Source organism: Trichosurus vulpecula, chromosome 4 (genome assembly GCF_011100635.1).
Source record: "Trichosurus vulpecula isolate mTriVul1 chromosome 4, mTriVul1.pri, whole genome shotgun sequence".
Classification (NCBI taxonomy): Eukaryota; Metazoa; Chordata; class Mammalia; order Diprotodontia; family Phalangeridae; genus Trichosurus; species Trichosurus vulpecula.
The window spans coordinates 227,987,935-228,013,785 of NC_050576.1; the positions used below are offsets into that span (position 1 = coordinate 227,987,935).

The window sequence follows — 25,851 nt, forward strand, 5'->3', positions numbered from 1 at the left end:
GGATGTGGGTTCGAATTCTGTCTCTGCCACTCACTGACTTGCTCTGGAAACGTCTTCCCTTCTGGTTATGAATTTTCTTATTAGTAAAATGGGTTAGAGAAGGAGAATTGGACTCAACGATATCTAAGGTTACTTTCAGCTCTAAATTTGATGAACCTATGATATTTTCCTCAACAACCCCCTCTCCCAAATACTCTTTTTTGTTTTGGAGGCAAAGCCCTGCATGAGCTTTTCGAGAGGGTGGGCATATTGGACATTTGGTGGGTGAGATTTGGAAAATCTCATGTGGGCAGGCCCTCTACCAGTCTCCTACCCGTCTTGTCCCCACTGTTACTTCTGCCTAGGAAATATAGGCTCTAGGCCCTGTGTGGTTGCAGTGATCATGAAAATTGTAGCTAGATCACATAAATGGGCTTGTTTTTTTCTAGTTCTATACTTTACCATAAAGAGACAGGTCAAAGGTAGCATCATTGACACATTTCATAATTGACACTACATCAGACTATGAGAACAGCACTTAGCTTGTGAGTAATTCGGGATCATCCAGGTTAGTGCCAAATGGGAGGTTAACTGCATCCTCCACTCTCCTGTTGGGCCACCACAGTCTGGCCCTAGTAATGATGGCTATAAAAGAGAAAAGCAATTTCCATTCCTTCCTTTTTGCCATAGAAGTAAACCTAGAGGGATCCCACCCAAGGATTTCCATTGAGATTACCACCAAAAATCTCAACCTTCCACTCCAAAAAGTGCTAGAGGTAACCATGTTTAACTCTTCAGACAATCTAAGGTAGCTTTCCTTCTCTGTGCTCCAAAAGATACCTGTAGCATAATTCGTAAATGGTGGGGGGGAGGTGTGATGGCAGTCTTCTGATATTTAAATGGCTCTCAAGCCATTAGTTTTATTAGCAATAGACTTGTTCTGCTTGGCCCCAAAGGGTAGAATTAGAAGTAATGTGGGGTGGAAGCCACAGAGAGATGGACAGCCAACAGTTTCCTAAGCATTTGAGTTCTTCAAAGGCAGAACAGGCTGCTTTGGGAGGTACTGGGCTTTCCATCACTAGAGGACTTCAAATGAAAACTGGATAGTGGTAATTCGATGTGATTCAGCACAGATGCTTTCTCAGGCATAGGTTGTATTAGTGGTCTCTATGGTACCTTCCAATGTTGAGAGTCTGTGAGTCTGTTATTGACTGCCTTGATCTATTCCAGTGCCACATTAATATAGAATCATTGAATTTTAAAGTAGGAAGGAACCTCAGAAATGGAATATCTGATCCAACTTCTGCATGAAAAACAAAATGTCCTGAGAAACATGCCTAAGAAGTAAACATGAGTGAACAGGAACTCTATACCTCATGAGGTTATCCATTATATCTTGAGGCAGCTTGGGAAAATGAGCTGGATTTGGAGTGAGAAGATGTGTTCAGATCCTAGCTCAGCCTCTTACTAGTTGTGTGACCTTGGGCAATCATGCAATCTCTATGGGCTTCAGTTTACTCATCTCTAAAGTGGAAGGATTGAACTAAATGACCTCTAAAGTCTTTTCCAACCCCAAATCTATGGTCCTATAATATCAAGCCAATATTTGCCTCTTGGTAATGTCTACCCAATGCTCTTAATATGGAAAGAAAGACCTAAGACAGCTCACATATAGGCAAGAATGTTTTTTGTCAAAATGTGGTGTCCAATAGTATTTGAATGGTTTGTTTTTATGTATTTTAATAGATTGATCAGCCTCGACTTGGCCTTCCATCACGTGACTACTATGAATGCACTGGCATATATAAAGAGGTAAATATATATACATTGATTTTTACATAAAATGAATCATGTATGACTGTGGCAGCTAGGGTGGCATAGTGGATGGAATTCTGGGAAGACCTGAGTAAAAATTTTGCCTCACTTACTACCTGTGTGATCCTTGGCAAATCATTTAACCTTTGTCTGCCTCAATTTCTTCATCTGTAAAATGGGAGTAGCTAAGTGGCACAGTTGGTATTGTATTCCTCATTTGTAAAATGAATTATAGAAGAAAATGACTAACCACTCCAATACCTCTGCCAAGATAACCACAAATGGGGTCACAAAGAGTCCTACCCAACTGAAACAACAAAATGTGATGAAAAAAGCATCTACTTCCCAGGGCTGTGAAGGTGATATGAGACAAGACATGTGAAGTGCTTTGCAAACTTTAGAAATACTTATATAAAAGCTATTATTTTAATCCACATTGGAAAAATTGGGCTCAGATTACTGTTTTCTCCTTGTGTGCTGATTTTCCAGTGAATTCTATGGTATAGACAGCAGAGATGTTTAACAGCCAGCACATTCATGGGGTGCCCTCAATCATCAGTCTCAAAGAACTCAAGCTTTCTCATTTCCGTTATGGTAATTGGCATTTAAATTAAAAGCACAATTTTGTTGTTATTGTTGTTTTAAAAAATCATTTTCCAATGGTAACTTCAAGTAGAAACTGGCATGATTGACAAACAGATCAGCCATGAAATAAAAGCCAAGGATAAAGAGTGGACCTAATCAAGACCAGCTAACGGGATAATGAGATGTTGAGCCAATTCTGCTTCTCCCATTTCCCTACTGATGTGGTTTGCTTAGAACGCTATCAATAGGAAACTGTGAGGCTTTTTCTACATGGATGGTGGCAGAGGCATTCCAGAATTGTCTAATTAAAGAGATTCTCCATTCATGTGACCATGAAGCCAGCTGATGGATCAGATGTGGCCATCAGGGAAGCTCCTTCTGCCTCCTGCTGGAGGGAGGTCTTGTGGGAGCATGCTTCATGTCCACTCTTGCAGTGATAGGAGGGATAATTTTATTCACTTCAATTAAGTTCTGACTCTGTACCAGGCACTGCACTAGACTTTGAGCAATGGGAGGAGGTTTGTATGGATAGCAGGGAAAGAGGGAATATAAGTAGTTTTCTGTTCCAATTAGACTCACTCTTTCACAATTATTTAAGTCTGAAGGAGGTTCTATTTAAATCAGTAACTATTTGTTAAATGGCTGCTCTGTCCAAGGTCTGTGATAGATGTTGGGAGTATAAATATTTGGAGATGCATAGGACAAGCCTTGCCTTCAGGGAGCTTACTAAAGGGTTTGGGGGAAGGTAAAACACTCTATTCACAGATAAGTAAATTCTGAAGGAAATATTGCAATGTCGAGAGTGAGAGACTACTAGATGAATCAGTAAGGATCTCATGTAGGAAGGAGGTGGCCCCTGATTTACAGGTAGGGCTGAGGGGGGAGGATGCCTTAGAGGCTGTTGTGTATAGAGGATGTTGTGTATAGAGAATGGAATGTTGTGTATAGAGGACAGTAAGCAGGCCTGTTTGGCTGACATGCAGTCAGAGAAGCCACATAATATGTAAGAAGAATGTTAAGATAGGTGGGAGCCAGGTTGTGAAAGCTTTTAAATAACAGGCTGAGCATGTTATCCCATGAGGCTACAGCTACTAGACAGCATACTGTCTAGTAGAATGTTATTCTAGGGGAATGGCAGAGCTGGGTTTGTGTTTTAGGAATCTCGATTTAGCAGTTCCATGGGAAATAAATTTGAAGAGTGAAGAGATAGGAATTGGGGAGACCAGGCACTTCAGGATGTAAGCTTTGCATACAAATTGATTCACTGTTGGGTTAACAGACCACCAGGAGAGTTAATAAACCAACCCAACTGAGCTCTTCCTTGGAGAGGTTCATAGAATGTTGAATGTCTTCCTTAAGCATGTAAAGTTGTTCCCTGACACCCCCACATTCTTTCCTTATAATATAATCCAGCTAGGATTAAACTCTCTTAACTTTAAGACAGAATTGCTTCACAAAGATGCAGCTAGCCTTAAGATATTCACGGTAAATAAACAGTGAAGGCAATTCTAATATACCACTTATCTGTTACCCTGTTGGATATATTTCAATAGACTGTTTATCTATTGCCTTATCTAATGGATTTCCAATTGAAAACCCTGTATGCCCAAATAGAGCATGAGGGATGCCACACTAATCGTATTCCAACCCTCAGATTGTTGACCACTCTGTGCTTGTTGAGGAATGTGGTCTTTGTCCTACTTCATGCATAAATCCATTACTAGCAAAAATGACTTGTAGAATGGTCAAACCTGTGATATTAATAGTAATATTTTATATTTATGCTTGGGTTTTATTCTTCAGATATTAGAGTTTGTGGGTTTTTATGTGGGTTTTTATTCAATTTTTATAAAGGTTTTATACTTACATATAGATTTTTACTTTTTGAAAAACTTTTATCTCCATTTTCTAATTTGAGCCTCATGACAGCCCTGTGAGGTAGACAGAGGCAAGTATTATGACATGAAGTGACACCAACAAGTCACCTCGAGAGCCAAGACTCACTCTAAGTCACCTATATCCTAACATCCAAGACAATGACCTTACCGTTAGAACTGGTTGTTGTGTTTGTCCTTAGTTCTTGATATCAGAGAGATGATGACATGACTTGCAGTTGGCTTTGATTTGAGTGAGGGAGGGCTGTGTAAGGCCACCAGCCTTATGAGCCACCTGGGTCCAGGGGCCAGATATTCATCAAGACGACTGGAGATGGGCAAGGAAAGCTGCCTAGTTAACTTGGGGTTTACTGGCTAGATCTCTTTCTCAAAGACCATTAGAACTATTGCTTACTTAGCTGATTGAAGAACCAGAAACTTTTATATAATCATTAGGTTGATGTTAACTAACACTAGTTCAACTCAATGTCACTCAAGATACTTCCACTTTCAATTTAATCCAAAAATCAGTTCAACATTTATTAAACACCAACCGTGTTATGCCCCCCAAAGAGCTGACATCCTATAATGGTTATCAAAGTGCTGGTATCCTGACATGGTCAACAAAATGTTCTCACCAAAAAGGAAACCCTGGTCTTGCTATGGAGGTGACAATCGAGTTTTCTCTGTCCTCATTGCCTTGAGGCCCTTCTTCTACCCTGGCCCCTGTCACAGGCAAAGTACCAAAATGAAAGCAATTAAGCTGTGTCATATAATCCGCGGAATAGAGCATGAATGCTGTCAAACACCAGCTAATCCTTTCAGGATGTGAACAGATAACAATGCTGAATAATAGGAATGGATTTTATAGGAGAAAAATTAAATTGCATGTTTCAATAAGGAAGGAGGAAGACAGCACTGGCAAATGAAATGAGCCAGATTTGTTTTTTTACCTAGCTGGGTGTCTCCATGAAGTACTTTATGCTAGCTTGAATGCTATGGGAAGGTCAGGACCAAAAGATCTCATTGTGAAACAGGCTGATGCCAAAAACAACGAAGAGACCCATAAAACAATCACAACAGAAACACCCAGGCCCCTGGGAACACCTGCCCTAAGGAGGAGAGCGTTCTGCTCCATCACTACACAGGTCACTAGAGGCCCTCTGAGTTAAGCTGATGCTGATTACAATCTGAAAGAATGGGCCAGTTCTCTTTTAAGACAACTCAAGGAATTTTATGTATCATTGCCTTGTCCTCATAAAGTCTCTCTGAAAGGACAGGAGGAAGGGTAACTTGTAATCCTCCTTGATCAGAGACAGAGAAGGATAAGATCAAAATATTTAGAACTGGATATTTAGAACATCTCGTCTAGACTCCTTGTTTTACAGATGAAGAAACTAAGAGAAGCTCAGTGACTTTGATAAGGTCACAGAGATAATACACACCATGGCCTGGATTTGAACTGTTTTTTCCTCTTTGTCCTCCTCCTCATTGTCATTATTATTGTTGCTGTCTTTTTACATTATAGTGATTTCTGAATATATTTCTATTCCCACCTTATCCAGAAACCACATCTTATAACACAGATTTGAAAAGGAGAGAGAAAAGCCATTAAATTGGGCCAATAAATACATAAAGCCCCTCTGGAAGTACATGAAGTATTCACACCCGTGGTACCCTCCACCTTTGCAAAAGAGAGGAGAAAAACTGAGACAAGCAGAGAGAAGTTAAGAGATTTAACCAAGGTCACACAACTATTAACTGTCTCAGGCCAAATTTGAATGTAGGTCTTCTTGACTCCAGGTCTACCATTGTCCCCTTTTCCACTTCATTCTAGGAAATGCAAGGTTGGGAAAAGGAGTGGGCATGAGGAGAAAATTGTGGACCAGAATTCTACATTTATCCGGAAGGGACCTTTAAAGGTCATTTAGTTCAGCCTCTTTTTGGGGGTTGAGGAAACAGGCCCTGAAAGAGTCAATGCAAGAGGAGGATCTCATACAAGTAAGGCAGCAGGGTCTGGTTTCAAACCCAAACCCCAGCCCCAAATCCAGGGCTTTGTACTGCACAGATGGCAACTTTGGAAGTCCTTTACAACTCAGAGGTTCTCTGCATCCATGATTTCTGGTGTCCCAGCTCATCAGGCTACATGCATCATCCCAATCCCTTGTGAATCTTGTGTGACAAGAAGGGTACTGATAGATAACTACAGTTAAGAAAGATTCTCTATCATTTATGTTGTCAACAAAGCTCTCCTCCCCCTAATAAAGGTATGTATAAAACAGAAAAATCCCTGTGAATTGACATTGGGCAATTCCAGTGACCACTTCTTCAAAATCTTTAGTATCTCTAGCTGAAGATAAAAGGGTTTATATACTTTGGGACATAGGTATTCAAAGGACTGAGCATTTATAACTTGAAACATGTGGTCCATGAAACTCAGAGACATTTATTTTCTTGAAGGAAATTAGTTGCTCTGATTACCTGTCACTAAGGGGAAAAAAAGAGAGTATGTATGAAGTCATCCTTTCCTTCCTGTGACCTTCCTCAGAAAGTGTTTGCCACTGGATCACATACTCACACATACACACACACACACAGAGACAGAGACAGAGAGATTCAGACAGGGAGACAGAGACAGACAGACAGACAGAGAGAGGTTTCTGCCTGGCAACAGTTAAGATGACAACAGACAATTTAAACGTGAAGGCTTAGATGCCACCTTGGTCTCCCTATCTCTCCCTTGGATGGCAGAGGGGCATGAAAGAGGAGGACCTACTGCTCTGAACAACTGTTGATTTAACATTTGCCAAAGAGCAGCAAGACTTCTGAAGGAAGCTTCCCAAGGTCCTCCTAGCTTTTAAAGCTCAAGCTTTTCTGCAGAAGATTTAGTCTTTTCACAGCCTCTAGCCTAACTCTCAAGAAACCTAAACATTCATGAGCATAGATTTAGAGGTTGGAGGCGCCATCGAGGTCATCTCCCATCTCCCATCATTTTACAGATGAAGAAACTGAAACCAGAAGAAACTGAAGCCAGAGAGCCTAAATGATTTGCCCAAGATTTCTTAGATAGCAAGATACACGATTTGAACTCAGGTCTTAGGACTTCCAATCTAGTGCTCCTCTTACTGAATTCCACTGGTTCTTCCTCATGACTCTATGTCAGATGGCAGCAAATTCTTCCTTCTGAATTTCAGTCAAATGACTTTGAGATTTAACATTTTTCTGAGGAATTAAGAGGAAAAGAAAAAATAGAGCAAAATTCTGAGCCAGAACATAGAAATATTTATTTAGAAGGTTATTACAGTAGTCTTTGTTTCATTATCAATAAGACTGATACTATTTCTGGAGGCAAAATACTCCACCATCACTGGTTCTATCCAATATTTAAGCCTAAATCAAACTTCCTTATTTTTTTTTACTTCAATTCAATGTAAGTCAAGTTACTAAACCCCGACATTGTGCAGAGAATTGTGCCAGCCACTTGAAGCAGAGGTGAAATTTTAGATGAAAGCTGATCGCTGACCTCATGGAGCTGATTGTCTAGTTGGGAAATAAGACATTTACATGCATGATAACAAATATGTGCAAAGCAAGAGAAACAGGAAAATATTATGGATTTTAAAGGATGAGTGGGATTTAACAGGAAATGTGCAGGAGAGAAGGTGGAGGATGAGAGAAGGGAGGTATTCATGGAAGAGTGACCCAAACATAGCCAACAGTGTGGGTAAAAGGTGCAGAAGTCTCTCACTGCATTGGGCCATCTCTGGTCATCTTGATGTATATCTTGCCACTGGATCCAGATGGTTCCAGAGGAGAAAGTGAGGCTAGTAACTTTGCACAGCCCTCCCTCACTTACATCCAATTCACTCGCATGTCATGGCACCACCTCCATGATATCATGGTCGTCTTCAAGAACGAAAGACAAAAAACAAAGGTGCACAAGACAATGATGAGTCAAATTTGGCTACTATGTAAAGTGCAAGAAGGGAAACAGTATGCAATAAAACTAGAAAGTAAGAATGGCACCAGATTGTGGAGGACCTTGAAGGCTAGGCAGAATTAGTGTACAGGCAGGAGTACAGTTTAAAGGGCTTATTACCTTATGGGACATAAGTGATGAGGGTAAAGGAGAGGAAGAGAAATACTCAAGAATAACACCAAGATGTTTTAACAGAGCAGGCTGAACAACTGATGGAGGCATTGATGGAAAAGGAGTCAAAAGTAAGAGCACATAGTAATCTGAGGAAAAATAGCTCTTCGTTTTTCTGATATAATGGTTTGGACCCACTGACATTGGGACCTTCAAGGCTCACCCTGCTGCCATGCTTTCTGTTTTGCAAGTGATCCTGGGCAAGGCATTTCACCTATGTTTTCCTATAAAACTAATTCAATGGACTCCAAGAGTCCTTTCTGTTCTAAATCTATGCTCCTCTGAACATCATCAGCACCAATTACAAAATTGTAACTTCAAAATCCTTCCCATCCTCTGTTCACTTGGAGAACCAGAATATTAGCTACAAGCCAGGTCCAACTTGAAGTCTTCCTAATGGCCCAGGACCCTTCACTGCATTCATAAGTTGGTGACCATTGCCTTAGGTTCATGGCCCATCCCAAACCCTATTTTACAGTTTTTACAATCCCACAGATGCATTTCTTTTTTTAATAGTATTTTTCCAATTACATATAAAGGTAGTTTTCAACATTCATTTTTATAAGATTTTGAGTTCGAAATTTTTCTCCTCCCTCCTTTCCCTCCCCCCCTTCAAGATGGCAAGCAATCTGGTATAGCTTAGATGTGTGCAATCATGGAAACATACTTCTACATTAGTCATGTCGCGAAAGAACAAACAAACAAAAGGGAAAAGCCACAAAAAAAGAAAAGTGAAAATAATCTGCTTTGATCTGCATTCAGACTCCAGTTAGTTCTCTGGATGCGGATGCATTTTCTGTCATGAATCTTTTGGAATTATCTTGGCCATTGTATTGCTGAGAAGAGCTAAGTCAATCACAGTTGATCATTGCAATGGTACGGTTACCCACAGATGCATTTCAAGTATAATAACATATAATTTTCATCTCCACAACAGGGGGAGAAGCCTTTGTTTCAGGCCATTTCTGAAATTTTTGCTTGAGTGCCCAGAATTTTATGTCTACAACACTATTCAGTATCATTTACTTTAAACTTAAATGCTTAAATCCTAAATTAACAAGGTATTCTGTGCTTTGCTTATGTAATTAGCAGGGAAATATTTCTTTGATCTCTCCCCACTGGCTCTTAGTGTTAACCTAATTAAACAATTCAATAAAAATATTAAATGTTCCACATTCATAGGAAATTTAAACCAAGCTCTCACTCATTTCACTTCATAAGAATAAACAGATGAATAAATATATTTTTCCTAAGCCTTGTTAATAATGGAAAATGAACAGTGGTTCACATTCCTAGAAAACACCTACATTCTTTTCCCTTGCAGAGGCTGGCTTCCTAATGCCAGTTAAAAGTGGCACACTTTAATTTTTTAATTGTTTACATTAAAACTAAAACCCAGTGGGTAGGACATGGGCAATGACCCAGCAAGGAAGTCCTCTTAAAAGGAACAATCACACAGCTGTAGAAGAAAAGATAGTTTCGTAAAACCCAATGAGGAGAAGGTATCTGGGTAGAGGGAGTAGCCAACAATGCTACAGATGACAAAGGATGAGACCTGAGAAAAGGACATTGGATTTAACATTTAAAAGATTGCACAGGGTAGGCTTGGGGAGGAGGGGGAGTTACTGTAAAGGCAACAATTTCAGTTCAGTGGTAGAGATGGAAACTAGAATACAGGGCTTTGAGAGATGAGTTGGAGAAGAAGGAGTGGAGACAAGGAAGGCAGGTGGCTTTTTTTAAGTCCGGCAGTCAAAGAGGGGAGAGATGCAGAATCAGGACTTGAGGGGATGGCAGGATCTAGGAGAGGTTTGTTTGTTTAAACTGGTTGTTAATCTATTTTTTGTGTCATGGATCCCTGTGATAATCTAGTGCTCAGAATAATGACTTTAAATGATTAAAGGAAATAATTCCAGCTAGCAGTTAGTTAAAATAAGGATATAGACATAGATAGATATAAATGTGTATATATACATATACGTGTATATGTGTGTATGTATACATACATATCTATATATCTATATCTGTATGCATCTATATCTATATCTGTACACACACACACACACACACACACACATACATTATCATCTAAGTTCACAGACCCAAATTGAAATTTATCTATGCTTCCTGTGGGGGACCATGGACTCCATGTTAATAACGCTTGATTTAAATGAGGGTGGCAATCTGTGTAGGTAAGAGGCAAGGAGCCAGTGGATAAAAAGAGATTGAGGATGGGGGGATGATGATCAAAGGGGCAAGTTCATAGAGGAGAGCAGAAAAGATGAGATCAAGGACATGAGTGGGAGGGTTGGCCTTGGCAAGGGGAAGGGCTTCCTCTTCCTCTAAGACTGGATAAGAGGGAATTGAGGGATAATTTTGAGGACATTTGAAGCTCAGAGTTTGGGAAAAGAGCAAACTTGCTTACAATGAATCACCTCTATTTTCTCACATCAAGTACAAAGTTAGTCCTCCATCTGAGGAGAATGGGGAGAAAGTGGTGTAAGTGGCTTAATGAAAGAGAAGGTTTGTAATAGTCACAGTTGGAGAACAACAAAGTAGTCAATTAGAGAAGAACTATAAGAAATGCTATATGGCAGATTGCATAGCATAAACTTTTAGTAGAACCATTTAACACAGTGGTGTGGTGTGTTTAGCAACCACAAATGGGGGGCAGAGAAGTCAGATGATTGGAGTAACTTGAGACTGGACTTTACAAGGCACAGTGGAGTTAGGACATGCAGATGAGGCAGGTGAGGGCCAATTTAAAGTGAAACTGATTAACTATAGAATCAATATAGATTCCAAAAGGAAGAAAGAAAGTGAAGCCATGGCTGGTGTGATGGATTGAGGAAGAATGAAGGGGTAAAAGGACCAAGTGACATGGCAAGGATGAAGAAGAGGTTTAGGAGACATGGAAGGCTTAAAAGTTTAAGTTAGAGAAAGGAATTTCAGAGTTCATGAGTCTTGAAATTGGGAGATTTATGGGTGAGATAAAAGCTGTGGCCATTCCTGTATGTGGCCAGGGTAGAGCAGAAAAGGACTGAGAAAAAGCCTTTGGATCTAGCAGTCAAGAGATGATTGGTAACTTTGAAGAGCATTGTTTCAACAAAGCTTGCTTCCAACTCAAAGATTATGACTCAGTGACCTTCTAGGTCCCTTCTGGCTCTACATTCTAGAAGCCTGCTGTACAAAAATAAGTTTCTCCTTATGGTTCAGTAATATTAAGGGTTTTTCATTATGGACCTATTCCAATAGAGACCTGTCTCCAAAGGGATTTAGATTAGTTATTGAAAGAGTTCACATTAACACAACCTCGCTTTATGTGTAGAGATTGTCAAAATATTTTGGTGCTTCCTTGAGGTGAAAAACTCCACCATCACTGGTTCTATCCAACATTTAAGCCTAAATCAAACTTCCATATTTTCTTGGCTTCAATTCAATGTAACTAAAATTACTAAACCTTGATGTTGTGCTAAGAATTGTGCCAGTCACTTGAGGCAGGGGTAGAATTTTAGATAAAAAGTGCCCTGAACTTGGCATAACAACAATAACCTCGAGCCTAGTGTGTAGAAAAGCACTGCCTGTACCACAACATGTTAAGCTTTCCTACTCAGGACTTCTACTTGCAAGTGTTTTCCTCACTCTGAAACCAATTAAACCACAACTTGATTCCTAACACACCTGCCTCTGGCCTGCTCAATTTAGGCCCCAGCCATTCCTAGACTAAAGACCAGTGTAGTCTGGACTCCATTCAAAATTCTGTTGACAAGATAGAAAAATATTCGAATGTTATGAGCTAATTTCAGCAATACTGCTTGCACCTGAGCACAGTAAAAACACATGAAAGTGAATAAACTTGGTGAGTCAAGGTAACCCAAATTGCTTGGTGGAAAATATTGAGGTAGGGATTCTCTTCTATGAAACATTTGTATAAGACAGTATTGGATTTGAGTATCACTGCATACCAATGAGGATCCTAATTCACCAAGCATGTATTGTTCAGTCACATCTGACTCTTTGTGATTGTATTTGAGATTTTCTTGGCAATGATTCTGGAGTGGTTTGCCATTTCCTTCCCCACTAGATTAAGGCAAATAGAGGTTAAGTGACTTGCTCACAGTCACAGAGCTAATGGGTGTCTGAGGCCAGATTTGAACTCAGGTCCTTCTGACTCCAGACCCAACACTCTATCCACTGAGCCACCCAGCTGCCTCGAGGATGTATTAGGCCCCTACTATATGCAAAGCACAGGGATAAAAGGAAAAGCTGTCCCTGCTACCTTAAAGGAACCTGCATTTTAGTCAGTGAATACCATATTTAAACATTCGTACCATAGTATTTGAAATGAGACTATGAGTAGCCATTATGGGAATCAGGTAAGAATTCTGGGAGGAGGTGATTCCTGAGTTCAACACTGAAGGATGATAAAGACAACAGACCTTTGTTAGTGGAAAGAGTCTAGGACACAGGCAGAAATTGATGAATGCCATTTGATCTTAAGTAAGTCAGTTCCCCACTTAGAGCTTGCTTCCTCAGGATGTATGGAAACTACTTTTGTAAGTATTAAAATACTAAATAAGTTATTATTGTCCCATTTTATGGATGGAGAAACAGACACAAGGTTCCATTTTATTTCTCCAATGGAATTCTCTAATGATATGATTTGTCTGGTTCTTGACTCTTGGTTATTCATTTCTTTTAAGGGGTCTTCATGAAGAAATTTTCTGATTTATCATGTTTTGTTTTTGTTTTTCTGTTACCAAAAATAGAAGTTGATTAAAAGAAAATAAATTAGAAATACCTTAAGTGTTTTATGACCAGCATGTAGAAAACCCTCAATTGTTTTCCCCCACAGGCTTGCCTAGCGTACGTGAATTTCATGATCTCTGTGGCTAAACTGATCCGCCAGGATAAAGGACTGTCTGTCAACGAGACCCAGATTGCCCTGGAAATGAATCGAGTTATGGAGTTGGAAAAAGAGATTGCCAACGTAAAGCATCTTGTCTGCATTTCTCTGAGTACCATTCAGCTTCATTTCTAGGCCCTTCTCCTTCCAAAATTGTTTTTGGTGGCAAAAAGACCAATTTTGTGCTAAGTGGTACAAAGTCAGGGCTGTATAACTGAAAATTCTCAGCCTCTGAAACGAAAGAATCCCACTGCTTTTCAAAACCTCATTGGGCTATTTTATTCATGCACAGTATTGTTTCAGCAGCAAAAGCATAAGAACTTAAAAATGAACCGAATATTGATAACATTGGGCATGAAAGGGCTAGTCTTCCTTAATGATTACAGGAATTAGTGGAAAGAAAGATGCCCTTGGGATTTAGGGCATCCCTCTGATAGGGGAGTCAGAAGTTATTTCAGGTTTTTTTGGTTTTTCTTGCATAAAGTTTTATGTATTTAGTACAAGGTCACTGTTGGTGCTGACCTTTGCCCTGATAATGAAATTAAATTGAACAGACATTTATGAAGTACCTTTTACATGCAAGACACTGTGGTAGGAGACAAAGGAGAATAAAGAGATGAATAAGATGTGGTCCCTTCCTTCAAGGGGCTTATTATCTAATGAGGGGAGCACGTAGAGATAGATGTAAATTAAGATGTCTCTTATTACAATGTGCTTTAAGAACATTTGGAGAGGGAGAATTCATTTTCAGCCAGAAGGAATAAAGGAAGGCTTTTGATTAGAGATGGCAGCTAGAGGAAAAGACTATACCAGATACTCCCTGGAATCCCTCCCATTTCCCACATTCTGTGATACCATGGAGAAAGCAAGAGTGAATGTGTCCTATGCATGGGAGGTGGCTTGAATGGATGTATAAATGCCCCAAATAGCTCTGGGAACAGTGTGTGGTCCAATCTGGCCAGAATGTAAAGTGTGTAAAAGAGAGTGATAAAACAAAACAGGAGGGGCAAATTGAAGCCAGATTGTAAAAAGCTGTGAGAGTTAGTCATTTCTGGGTAACTTCTGTCTAAAGATTTTTTTTCCTAAAGAATTCCTGAAATAATTATAAAAGCTGCTTAGACACATGTTATACCTGAGTTCAGGTATCAGAATCTTTCTCTAAGAGTCTGATAGAGAATGGCAAGTTATCTCTGGACTTGGCATCAAGAAGTACTGAGTTCAGGTGTTGACTCAGACTATTAATAGGTATATGACTTTGGACAAGCCATTTTCCCTCAGTGGGCTTCAGGTATAAGGTCAGGAGGTTGCAATTGAGCACCTTTAAGCCTCTTTCTGTGATTGGATGAATTTATTTTGCAGCTTTCAAAGACATTCTTTAGAAATTTGGCAGAGAGGCTAAATACCATGGATTTGGAGCTGGAAGGAACCTCTGAAGCCATCTAGGCTAATCTCCCTTATTTGTTAGAGGATCAACCTATCAAGTTAAACCACTTGGCCAAAGTCACATGGAAAATAAGAATAGAGGAGGGTTTTGAATTAAAATCCCGACTCCCAATCCCAAACCAGGCCTTATCGCCTCTGTAGAAATTGGAGGTGACATTTCCCTTTCTCATCTGTCTCTGATGGAGGCAGACATCCAGACTGTGTGCTTGGATGAGGGTTCCATAGACAGAGCTCTAAGAAGGGAGCCCTTCAGTCTAGAACCTCTCTGCTCATGTGCTTCCCATGCCCTACAAGATGAGGATGAGATGAGGAGAGATGGTGATAAGATTGGCATAGCATGTATTCTATTGCATCCCATTCTGCCCTGACTGTAGTCTCATGGATAAAGGCAGTTTGCCATGGCTATGGCAGTATGAGGAAATGCTGGAGACTGCCGTTTGCAGAAAGAGAGTAAAGTACATCACAGGTGATTTCAAGGACCCCCTTACTCTTGAGTTTTATCCAGTTCTTGCTGAACTCCAGGGCTTTGGATGAGGATCTTTTCAGGCTCAGATTTCTCAGGAGGAATTACTCTAGATTCTACAGTCTGGAGTGTTCAGCCTTGCCCTAGGCTCTCCCCAGACTCAGGGAGATTATCTCCATATTCCTCATTGGGCTATACATCAGTTTCAGTCCAGGATTTACCATAACTCTCTCAATCACTCTAAACAACTCAGCCCCTGGTCATCACTCCCTATCATTAGCAGAAAGGTCCTAGAAACCAAAGGTTTAGGGGAGATAATCTAGCTTCCCCAGAAGACACCTAGTCCAGAGGATTTTTTCTACCCAGATTGTCCTCATGGACATTTAGAGTAAGCACTTAATCAGTATTGATTGGCTGACCAGCTATTGCTTGATTTGCTGCCTCTGACTCTACATTGGTCAGCATAATCCAGAAAAAGGAGCAGGCATATTTTTCTTCCTTCCAAGCCCAGACTCTCAGAGCTTGTTTACTCTTGTACCTACCAAGAACTAAGTTCGTTATAATGGCTAAATGCCTTCCATGCCAGGGTCTTACTTTCAGGAACTTTTCCAATAAAACTTCTCAATTTATTTTCAGTTCCAAATGGGAAAGATCTTCTTGAGCTTATTCAAAACTTAATCAGGCAAGCAAGTTAATATGCATCTATTGTGTACTAGGCAGTGGGCACACAGAGACAAAGGCCAAACAATCCCTGTCTTCAAGGACTTTACAGTCTAATGGAGACAATACATATGTGTGTATATTTAAAACATATAGAAAGGAAATCCAAGCCAACAACCCAAGAACGAGAAGTTCTTTGTCTGAGGCCTGAAGAAAATCACAGATTATAAAAGATGGAAGTCATGGGGGAAGAACATTCCAGGCATGGGAGACAATTCAAAGAAGGGCACAGAAATAGGAAACTGAGTCTTCTGCAAAAAAAAAAAAATGAAAATAAAAAGTAAGCTAGTATGGCTGGACCATAGAGTGGAGGAGGACCATAGAGTGGAGGGAAGTAATTGGTAAGAAGACTGGAAAGGTCAATAAATCCATATAAATGTAAATGAGCACCTGATAAGTGTAGAGTATAGAACTAGATGTAATGAGGGGAGTTACTAAAGAAGGAGGAAAAGCTATCATTGCCCTCAGGGGTCTTTCAATTTGACCAGGTTGCTGACCTATCCCTCTTCCTGTTCTGTCTACAGCAAATATACACATATTTTTATTGACAGTTAATAACTTTTATTACTATGCTTTAAGTGGCACATGGTGCCCCAGAGTGTTCTTAGGGGATTAATGACGGAATATGTAAAGCTGTGAGTGTCTAAGAAGGCTGTTTTAATAAGAAGCAGTTGGAGGAATGACTGAGATTCCAAGTCATGATCATTTTCTCAACGTTTAGCAGATAAGGCCAGATACTGCTAAGAAAAATAGACACCAAAGCCACATCATGAGCGTTCTTATTCAAATTTGTTATTGAAGGTATATTCAGCCAAAAGCTCATCTACGCCAATATGTCTTTTTTTTTCCTGGTTACCATTATTGTCTACAATCCTACTAAAGAGTTCTTAGCCTGGGGTCTGCAAACACACAGGTCTGTGATCAGATTTCAAGTAGTCCATGGATTTGGCTTGGGAAAAGATTATATCTTTAATTTTCACAGATCTCTAACTGAATCCTAACATTTTCTCCAGTTATTTAAAAGCATGGTTTCAGAGAGGGTCCATAGACTTGACCAGAATGACAGGACACAACAAGGTTAGTTAGGTAGGGTGCCCTGTGCTAAAGAATCTCTTCTTATTCAGTTATTAATAACTCCCTGCAATTACTTCTGTAGGCTACAGCTAAATCTGAAGACCGGAATGATCCAGTTGTCCTCTATAATAAAATGACCCTAGCCCAGATCCAAGAGAACTTTCCATTAGAGATTAATGGACGGGTGAGTATTGCTTCTTTTCAAATTTCTTTTATTAAACTATTTCTTGAAAACAATAACTTTAAGATGAGCTATTTTCTTTAAGAAAAAGCATATTCCTTCCTCAATAAATGAAAAGTGTTGAGCTTCAAAATGGATTTAAGCGATGCTAGAGTTCATTAGCTACATAATCATATGTAAAACCTCATTTGAAATCATTACTTTGGTCTTAACTTGGGTTAAATGCAGAGGGAGGAAAGTTAACAGGCCAACTATGGGATGATCTGAGAAACCATCCTGGAAAAATCCTAGGACTCAAAGTTCTCAGAGCCTTTCATATGTCTAGCCACTCTCAATAGGAGACCAGTAGCAGAAGAGCCCAAGGAAATTTTTCATTTTTTTTAAAGGGCCTTTGCATGAAATGTTATCTGTTCACGAGTGGCTTCTCAGATGTGTCCCTTGTGTCTGGGTGGAAATTTACTTATCTTAGAAATTTCTGTACCCTTCCCATGGTTACAGACAATGGATTAGAATGGAGTGGAATGGAGTAGAATAGAAGAGACAGAGGAGAGGCAACATCATGTATCTGGAGATTGAGGACCTGGGGTCAAACCCTAATTCTGCCATTTGGATCTGTGGGACTTGGAAGAAGCGCTCTGCTGTGCTGGGCTTTAATTTCCTCAGATGCAAATTGATGGGAGGAGGGGAACCAGATGTCCTCTAATGTCTCTTCCAGTTCTAAATATATGGCCAGAATGAAAAAGCAAACATGCACAGGTACACACAACTTGAAAGGAATGAGACATGAGAGACCACATGGTGAAGTTGAGAGACAGCTGGCCCCAGAGCTAAAAAAAAAAAAAAAGCCTGAGTTCAGGACCTGCCCCTGGTGTGTGCTGACTGTGTGTCCCTGGGCAAGTCACTTAAACTGCCTGGTATCCTATACAACTCTCTAATACTGTGTCTTGCAGAGAAGATGCTGCCCTGCATTGTTAAAGGGAGTTCTTCATATTAATGAATCACAGTCCTTATCCTGTAAAAGGAAAAAGTGAGGAAATATGCAGAATTTGACCAGCAGGTATCAGTTGGCCAGTCAGCATTACAAATTCCACTCCTGATAGTCCATGGACGCTTGTCATTTAGCTGGAAGCCACATCTCTATAACTAATGTTCCCTATCTCCTCTTCTGAAGGGGTGGAATTTGTTTCTTTTAAAAGAATGACAGTGAATCATCAGCAAATGAAGTAGCTCCTAGTTTTTCCCTGAGGAAAGGCCACAAAGTCCCCAAAGAAGGTTCAGAAGCATCAGCTTTTGAAAAAGTTTTCAGCAGCTGACTTGGAAGGGATGCTTGTTTTGGATGCTTGCTTGAACTCAATCTTTTCTAACAGTCATCATTCTAGCTTCCATACACAGCTCAAAAGCACTTGGCATAGATTTTTCTCCTTTGATATTCACTATTCTGCAAGTCAGGGAGCCATCAGTATTATTATCCCCATTTTACAGATGAGGAAATAAAGGCTCAAAGGAGATTAAGTGACATAATCAAAGGTGTAATAATAGAGAGGATCTTTATGGCATGTTAATGTTTGCCAGGAACTTTATATCTTGTCTCATATGTGTCACAGTTGGGGAATGGGACCTGCGGGTAGAGCCTGAATAAACCCAAGCCTTCTCAGGCTTTCTCCACTCCACCCCAGGCTGCATTTTTCTGAGAAGATACTGTTGGGTTGAGCACACGATATTAAATAACCAGAGGGATCTGAGCCACTTAGCAAAAGTAAGCCTCACCTTCAAATTTTTACTATGTTCTTAAGTGGACTCTAATCTTAAAGCTTCACCAAGATTTCCACAGTCTCCTTTGGCTGACTTCACCAACTCCTGATAAATGAATAACCAGTCTCCTTTATCAAGTCCCATAGAAAACAATTCACAATCACAGCACTGAGTCTAGATTCTTAGAATAGGAATGGGCAGGAAGAATCACAGTAGGCATAACATTGGTGGATTAAATCCATGTCTAATACATGTATATGCATGAATGTGCTACAAGTGCGCATGTATTTTTCATATTCATTTTCTTTTAACTGTCTTTGTGTGTGATTCTATTCATGAGTTTATATTTTTTCTGTCATAAAATTAAGATCTTATTTCCTCTTGGTGTTGAAATAAGGTGTTGTTGACTTCAACTCGACATGCTTGGTCATCAGTATCTGCTTTTTACATAGAAGCGTTTAATAGAAAACATCAGTCCATTTCACTAAACTGTAATAGGATCCATAGGTTTTTTTTTAAAAAAATGATTTTTGTGTTGGTAGAAACTGGCTACTAAGAGTTGAATTTCAGACAAATTTCTGTTTGTGGATTCCCTACCCTTAGAAATAACAAAATGATCTCTTAATGTGTTTTTTCTGTCAAAATATTTACATCCACAAGCCTTATTTTCATTCTCAGAAAATGTTTTTAAAAGACTGTATTAATTCTGGGAGCCAAATTTTAGGAATATAATCAGGAGAGGATCCAGGGGACAGGTTCCAGAAAAATTAATGGCCTCAAGGTCATGCCATATGAGGATAGGCTAATGCAACTGGAGATGTTGCACTTGAAGGAAAAAAATCTTAGGGTGAGAGAGGAGCTTTATAACTCTTCAAGAATTTGAAGAGCTGTGATCTTAAATAACCATTAGACTTATTCTTATTGGCTCCGGAGACAAGATATAGGAAAAAATTGGTAAAAGTTGCAAGAAGGTGAATTTAGGCATGATGTGAGGAAAAATTCCCTAACGATTACAAGCATCCTAATGTGGAATGGGTGCCTTGGGAAGTAGTGGGCTCCTCCTCACTGAAGGAGGAAAGGTGGAATGGCCACTTGTTTCATATGTTGTAGAGGTCGTACTTTTTCATTTGTGAATTGGACTAGATGGCCACTGAAATCCTATTCAATTGTACAAACCCTCATCCAATAAAAAGGTATTTATTAAGTGCCTACTGTGTACCTAGTATTGCCCTAGGGTCTGGAGATCCAAAGACAAAGATGTTTAGGTCCTTGTCCTCATGGAATTTACATTCTCTTTGGGGAGGAGGGAACAACATGAATATACATAAGTATATACAAAATGTGTCCAGAATATTTGAATATAATTTAATCTGGGAATCATTTCAAGCCCCCAAATTCTTTGTTGCTGTGATTATATATCTAGCCCCAGCCTCTCTTCTGATTTCCTGTTCTATATCACCAAATACCAACTAGACATTTCAGAGTATGTTTCCCATAGGCATCTCATATACAACGTGGCCAAAAGAAAACTCAACATTTTTGTTTAAAAAAAACCGTCCCTTCTTTGGAACTTTATTATTTCTGTAAAAGGCACCATTTCCTTTCAGTCATGTGGCTAATTATCATCTTCTACTCCTTACCCTTACTCACCCCACTTATCTAATCCATTTCTAATTCTTTTCTCTGCAATATCTCTTCCATCTCTCCCCTCCTTCATACTCACAGAGCTATCACTGCTTCAGGCCCTCATCATCTCCCACTTAGACCATCACAATAGCCTCCTAACTGGTCTCACTGCCTCAAATCTCTTCCCCACTCCAATCCATATTTCACATACTTCCCTGACCATGTTACTCCCTTATTGAGTAAACCCCAATGGTTCCCCATTATCTCTAGTGTCCAATATAATCTCTTCTGTTTGGTACATGAAATTTTTCACAACCTGGCCCCTAGTTACCTGCTCAGCCTTATTATACATTGTTACCCTTCATAAACAATGATAATTCATTCAAACTATCTTTTGTATTGTTTCTCCTACATGATATTCTATCTCTTATCTGTGTGCCTATGCACTGGTAAAAGTGGGAAATGCCCCCATGCCTGAAATATCCTGCCTCCTCACCTCTGCCACCGAGAATCCCTAGTTTCTTTCAAGACCCAGCTTCTGCTTCCCCTTCTACATATAGCATTCTATGACCTCCCCCTCTAGCTGAAGTGCCTAACCCCCAAATTGCCTTCTATCTGCTCTGTATATATCTATATACATCCAACTTGTTTCCCCTTGTATAGATTGTGTACTACTTGAAAGCAGGAACTGTTACACTTAAAAAAAAACCAGTTCCTAGCACAATGCTTGGCACACAGTAGATACCTAATAAATGCTGATTGAGTAGATAAGGAAAAAAAATTCTCAGATAAGTGTCACCATTATCATCATGGGTTTAGTCCACTAGTGATAAAACCAGCCTCTGTGTATTTCACCCTAGTATTTCATACTAGAATCTTTGGACCACATAGTGCAATTAACAGACTACTAAACACATGATGCCTGTTTTTTTCTAGCCATTCAACTGGGCAAATTTCACAAATACAATCATGTCAACTGTGAAAATTAGTGTTGCAAATGAGGAAGATGTGATTGTGTATGCTCCTGAATATTTAACCAAACTTAAGCCCATTCTTACAAAATATTCTCCCAGGTAGGTGCCTGTCTGTCCTTTCATGAGTCACACTTTAATGTCACTATGCTCTCTAGAAGCCTTGCAGCCTCATCTTTCTTGTTGCCGGGTGGTGGTGTTTTTTTATACAGAGATCTTCAAAATTTAATGTCCTGGCGGCTCATTATGGATCTCGTAAGCAGCCTCAGCCGAACCTACAAGGAGTCAAGAAATGCTTTCCGGAAGGTGAAGAAAAAATCTCTCTCTTCTTAAGACTTAAGCTTAAAGAGATCCAGAGTTGGGGACCTTGCTGCGTCCACCACGCAAAAGTGGTGAACTTGGCAAGGGGGAAAAATGTCAAAGTGCTAGCTGGCTAGCTCATGTTTAAATATGTCACCTAGAAAAATACCCTGCTGCTCTGAGGATAGTCATCCTGCATGGCCTGAAGTGTGGGAAGACACTGAATGCAAAGCAGTTCGTAAGTGCCTGTTATGTGCCAGGCGCTGTCCGAGGTGCTAGCTAAAAGACTTGCTCTCGGTATTCATTATCTTCAGGAAATCTCTTTTATAAGAAAGATGGCGACTTCATTGGTGTCACCGCTAGAATTTTAATCAACAAGGTAATTGACTTCCATGTCAAGAGTGTATAATGTAAAGGAAATGCAGAGACATTTGATCATACTATAACCTCATCAGATGCAGAGTTAGAGGCAGCTTTAGTCATACTTCTACAGCAGAGATTCTCAGCCTAGGACCCATGGATTTTAAAAAATGGTTTCCTTTATAAGCCTGTCTTTTACTCAATTAACTTAAATAAATTGTTCTGAGAAGGGGTCCCTAGGGTTTTCTAGAGTGCCAAAGTGGTAGATGATGCAAAAAAATGTTCAGAACCCTGAATTTAGACCAACCCTGTACAGATAGGTCTTGGAAATTCATAGGGTCCTTGGTCTACAATTGGAGTCAGAATTTTTTGTTTCTAGGTGAAAAAAGGGAGGGCCAGAGACTTTAAATAATTCACTAACGATCATGCGGGTAGCCAAGTTTTCTGTCTTCAAAGCAAATTCTCTATCCATTATATCATGCTGCCTCTCTGAAATGATCTGTCCAAAGTCACAGAGGTAGGAAATAACAGAGCTGGGATTCAAACCCAGATCCTCTAACTTCAAATTCAGGGTTCTTACCACGGAGTACTAGAATGTCAGGGCTAGAGCCTTTTGGGATCATAATTAATGTGTCATACATACTTTCTAATAACAAGTACTTTTCAGATATCTATGCAAATGAACTATGTAATATAATAGTAATAGTATCTATATAGTGCCTTAAAGTTGCGAAGTTCTTTTGAGGTATTCTCTCATTTGATCATCATAACAACCCTTCGAGTGGATGTCATTATTATCACCATATTATAAATAAGAAAACTTCTCCAGAGTTACACAGTTAGTAAGTGTCTGAAGCAAGATTTGAACCCAGACCTTCCTGGAATTTTATATACTAGACTATCTAGCCCTGAAAAGCCTATTATATGCCTGAAGAAAACCTAAAAGGCATACCTTGAGCCATATTTAAAACAACAGTTATTCAGAGAGTGCCATAGGGAAAGTGATGTTCTGTGGAGACGTGGAACCATTTCATTCATCAAACTGTTTTGCTTTTGACTATTTGCTAAGTGCCATGGAGATCACTTAATATCAGGAGATTCTCAAACAGGACAGTTTCAGTGCTGTAGTTTCTTGTGCTTAGTGAAATCTCTCTGTTGGTATTTGAATGGATGCCTACTTAGTGCTTCTAGTTGTGAGAATTTAGACTGAAATATTTAAAGGCAAGAATATTTTTCTGTTTAAGGGAGAGTGACCTGAAATCCTACCCTTTTCACAGATGGAATAATGTACGTACATCTGTTGAACATTAATTCTCATTTATACAGCATAGTTGATGACCCAGTATTATATTTCACACCAGTCCTGAAAAATATTAGCATGTAGCCACAAGCAGACGGTTGTAAAGAGGCATTTGAACAATGTTCTACATTTCTTAAAAAATCATTTAGATAAATAATTTAATTGAATGGTGTTTTTCCCTACATTAGGAATGTGTACCCATTGAGTGAGGTCTCTGAATAGGACTTAAAGACCTTCGAGTCTCTGCTGGGACTTAGAGATTTTTGAAAGCATAGAATGCCATAAAGTTTGAACTTGAAGCCCTGGACTCCGGGACAAACCACCACAAATTCTATTTTGTATTTCCCCTCAACAGGCTCTTTATGGCACAACATCTGAAACAGCCACTTGGCGACGTTGTGCTAATTATGTCAATGGGAACATGGAAAATGCCGTTGGACGTCTTTACGTAGAAGCAGCATTTGCTGGCAACAGTAAACACAAGGTAATGTTTTTGGCACAATTAACTCTGTTATTTATTTGTGCTTAACAATATAAGCCAGTAGTCAGAAATTTAGTTAAGCATCTTATTTATAGTATGAAGTCTGTAATTTTTGGTTTGTTCTCCCTATAAATCTCATCATTAATAGGTTCTTTTTTATTTTTTAAATCAACATAAAGCTCATGTAACTTTTCAATTCCTAATGCTTTTTTAAAGCATTTAAAACATGAAAAACTTATCAGGAGAAATGAATTACATAAAGAAATACATAAAGAAAAAGTGTAGAAATACTACTTCTGGATAGCATTTCAGCCTCGCCTGGTCATGTCTTCATAACTTTAAGGTGGCAATGCTTGAAAGAATAGCAAGCAAAGATACACAGTCTCCATAGCATCCCTGGTTTTTCAGGAAGCTGGAAACCTGTCAGAGGCCACCAACATGCCTCATTCAATTTAGGTATTTTCCAGATTAATTCAAAGTAGCCCCAGTTACTCCAGGATTCTGTCTGCATAAAGGACTGTATGAATTACTTGGGACAAATTAAAATAAATGAAATAAGTATGTTTATTTTAAAATAATGTAAGATAATGAATTGAATTTATCAATATTTTAACAATAAACATTCATATTTTATATCTTTATAGAACATTTTAAATGTGCAATCCATCTGCCTTTTGCTACATTCACTTGTTTTACATAATTTGGCATTAAATTCCAAGGATGTCGACAAATATATTCCTTGATTCTTCATCATAAAGCCATACTTTTATTACTTTAGATATCTTTGACAAAGAGTCCATTTTTCTAAGTCTAGCCCACAGGTGTTCAATGGGGTTTAAATTGATAGATCTCACTGAAGTATTTTATCTCCATCTGTTGGTTAAGCTTTAACTTTTGTGAGACATGGTGCAAAACTGTATTGCAGTATTTTAGCACAATTTGGGAATTCCTGTCCCTTTCCTCCTCAATATGTTAACAAGTTTATCAGAAGCCATCATTCCCTCAATGGAGAAAAGATTTGTAGCTAACTAAAGGAAGGAAAAACAAAACAAAACAGAAACAAAAACATGTTTCTGGGTGGATGTTTAAAGTGTGATGAACATATATGACAAGCTTATTTGCATTCCTAAAGTATCAGGAGCTCCTATATGCTCCAAGTCAGTTGCATCAGTAAAAAATACTATTTTCAAAGGTTTTATATTGGAGGGGAAGAGGTGAAAGGGAATGAGTGAACCTTACTCTCATCAGATTTGGCTTAAGGAGAGAATAACATACACACTCAATTGGGTATGGAAATCTGTCTTACTGTACAGGAAAGTAGGGGGGAAGGGGCTGGGGGGGTGCTAGAAAGGAGGCAGATTGGTGGAGGGGGTAATCAGAAGCAAACCCTTTGAGGAGAGACAGGGCCAAAGAAGAGAATAGAATAAATGAGGGTTGGGATAGGATGGAGGGAAATATAGTTAAACTGTATGTTTATATAGTTTATATAGTTAACTATATATAGTTAAACAACGTGACTTATGGAAGTTTTTTGCATGACTACACATGTATAACTTATATTGAATTGCTTGCCTTTTCAATGAGGGTGGGTGGAGAGGGAAGAAGGGAGAGAATTTGGAATTCAGAGTTTTAAAAACAAGTTGTTTTTACATGAAACCGGGAAATAAGATATACAGGTAATGGGGTATAGACATCTCTCTTGCCCTACAGGAAAACAGAAAGGAAGGGGATAAGAGAAAGGGGTAGTGTGATAGAAGGGAGGGCAGATTTGGGGAAGGGGTAATCAGAATGCATGCTGTCTTGGGGTTGGGGAGAGGAGAGATGGAGAGAAAATTTGGAACTCAAAATCGTGTGGAAGTGGAGGTCGAAAATTA

At 39.3% G+C, this 25,851-nt stretch overlaps 1 protein-coding gene across 2 annotated transcripts in view; it reads left to right on the forward strand.

The window, feature by feature from the left end:
- MME (membrane metalloendopeptidase) overlaps nt 1-25,851 on the forward strand; it is a 135,399-nt gene that overhangs the window by 51,901 nt on the left and 57,647 nt on the right. For both annotated transcript variants that reach the window (XM_036754638.1, XM_036754639.1), the window contains exons 8-13: nt 1,726-1,791; nt 13,256-13,390; nt 17,089-17,190; nt 21,502-21,638; nt 21,749-21,842; nt 23,852-23,980. In XM_036754638.1, the coding sequence (XP_036610533.1) occupies nt 1,726-1,791; nt 13,256-13,390; nt 17,089-17,190; nt 21,502-21,638; nt 21,749-21,842; nt 23,852-23,980 (663 nt within the window). The remainder of the gene's footprint in view (nt 1-1,725; nt 1,792-13,255; nt 13,391-17,088; nt 17,191-21,501; nt 21,639-21,748; nt 21,843-23,851; nt 23,981-25,851) is intronic.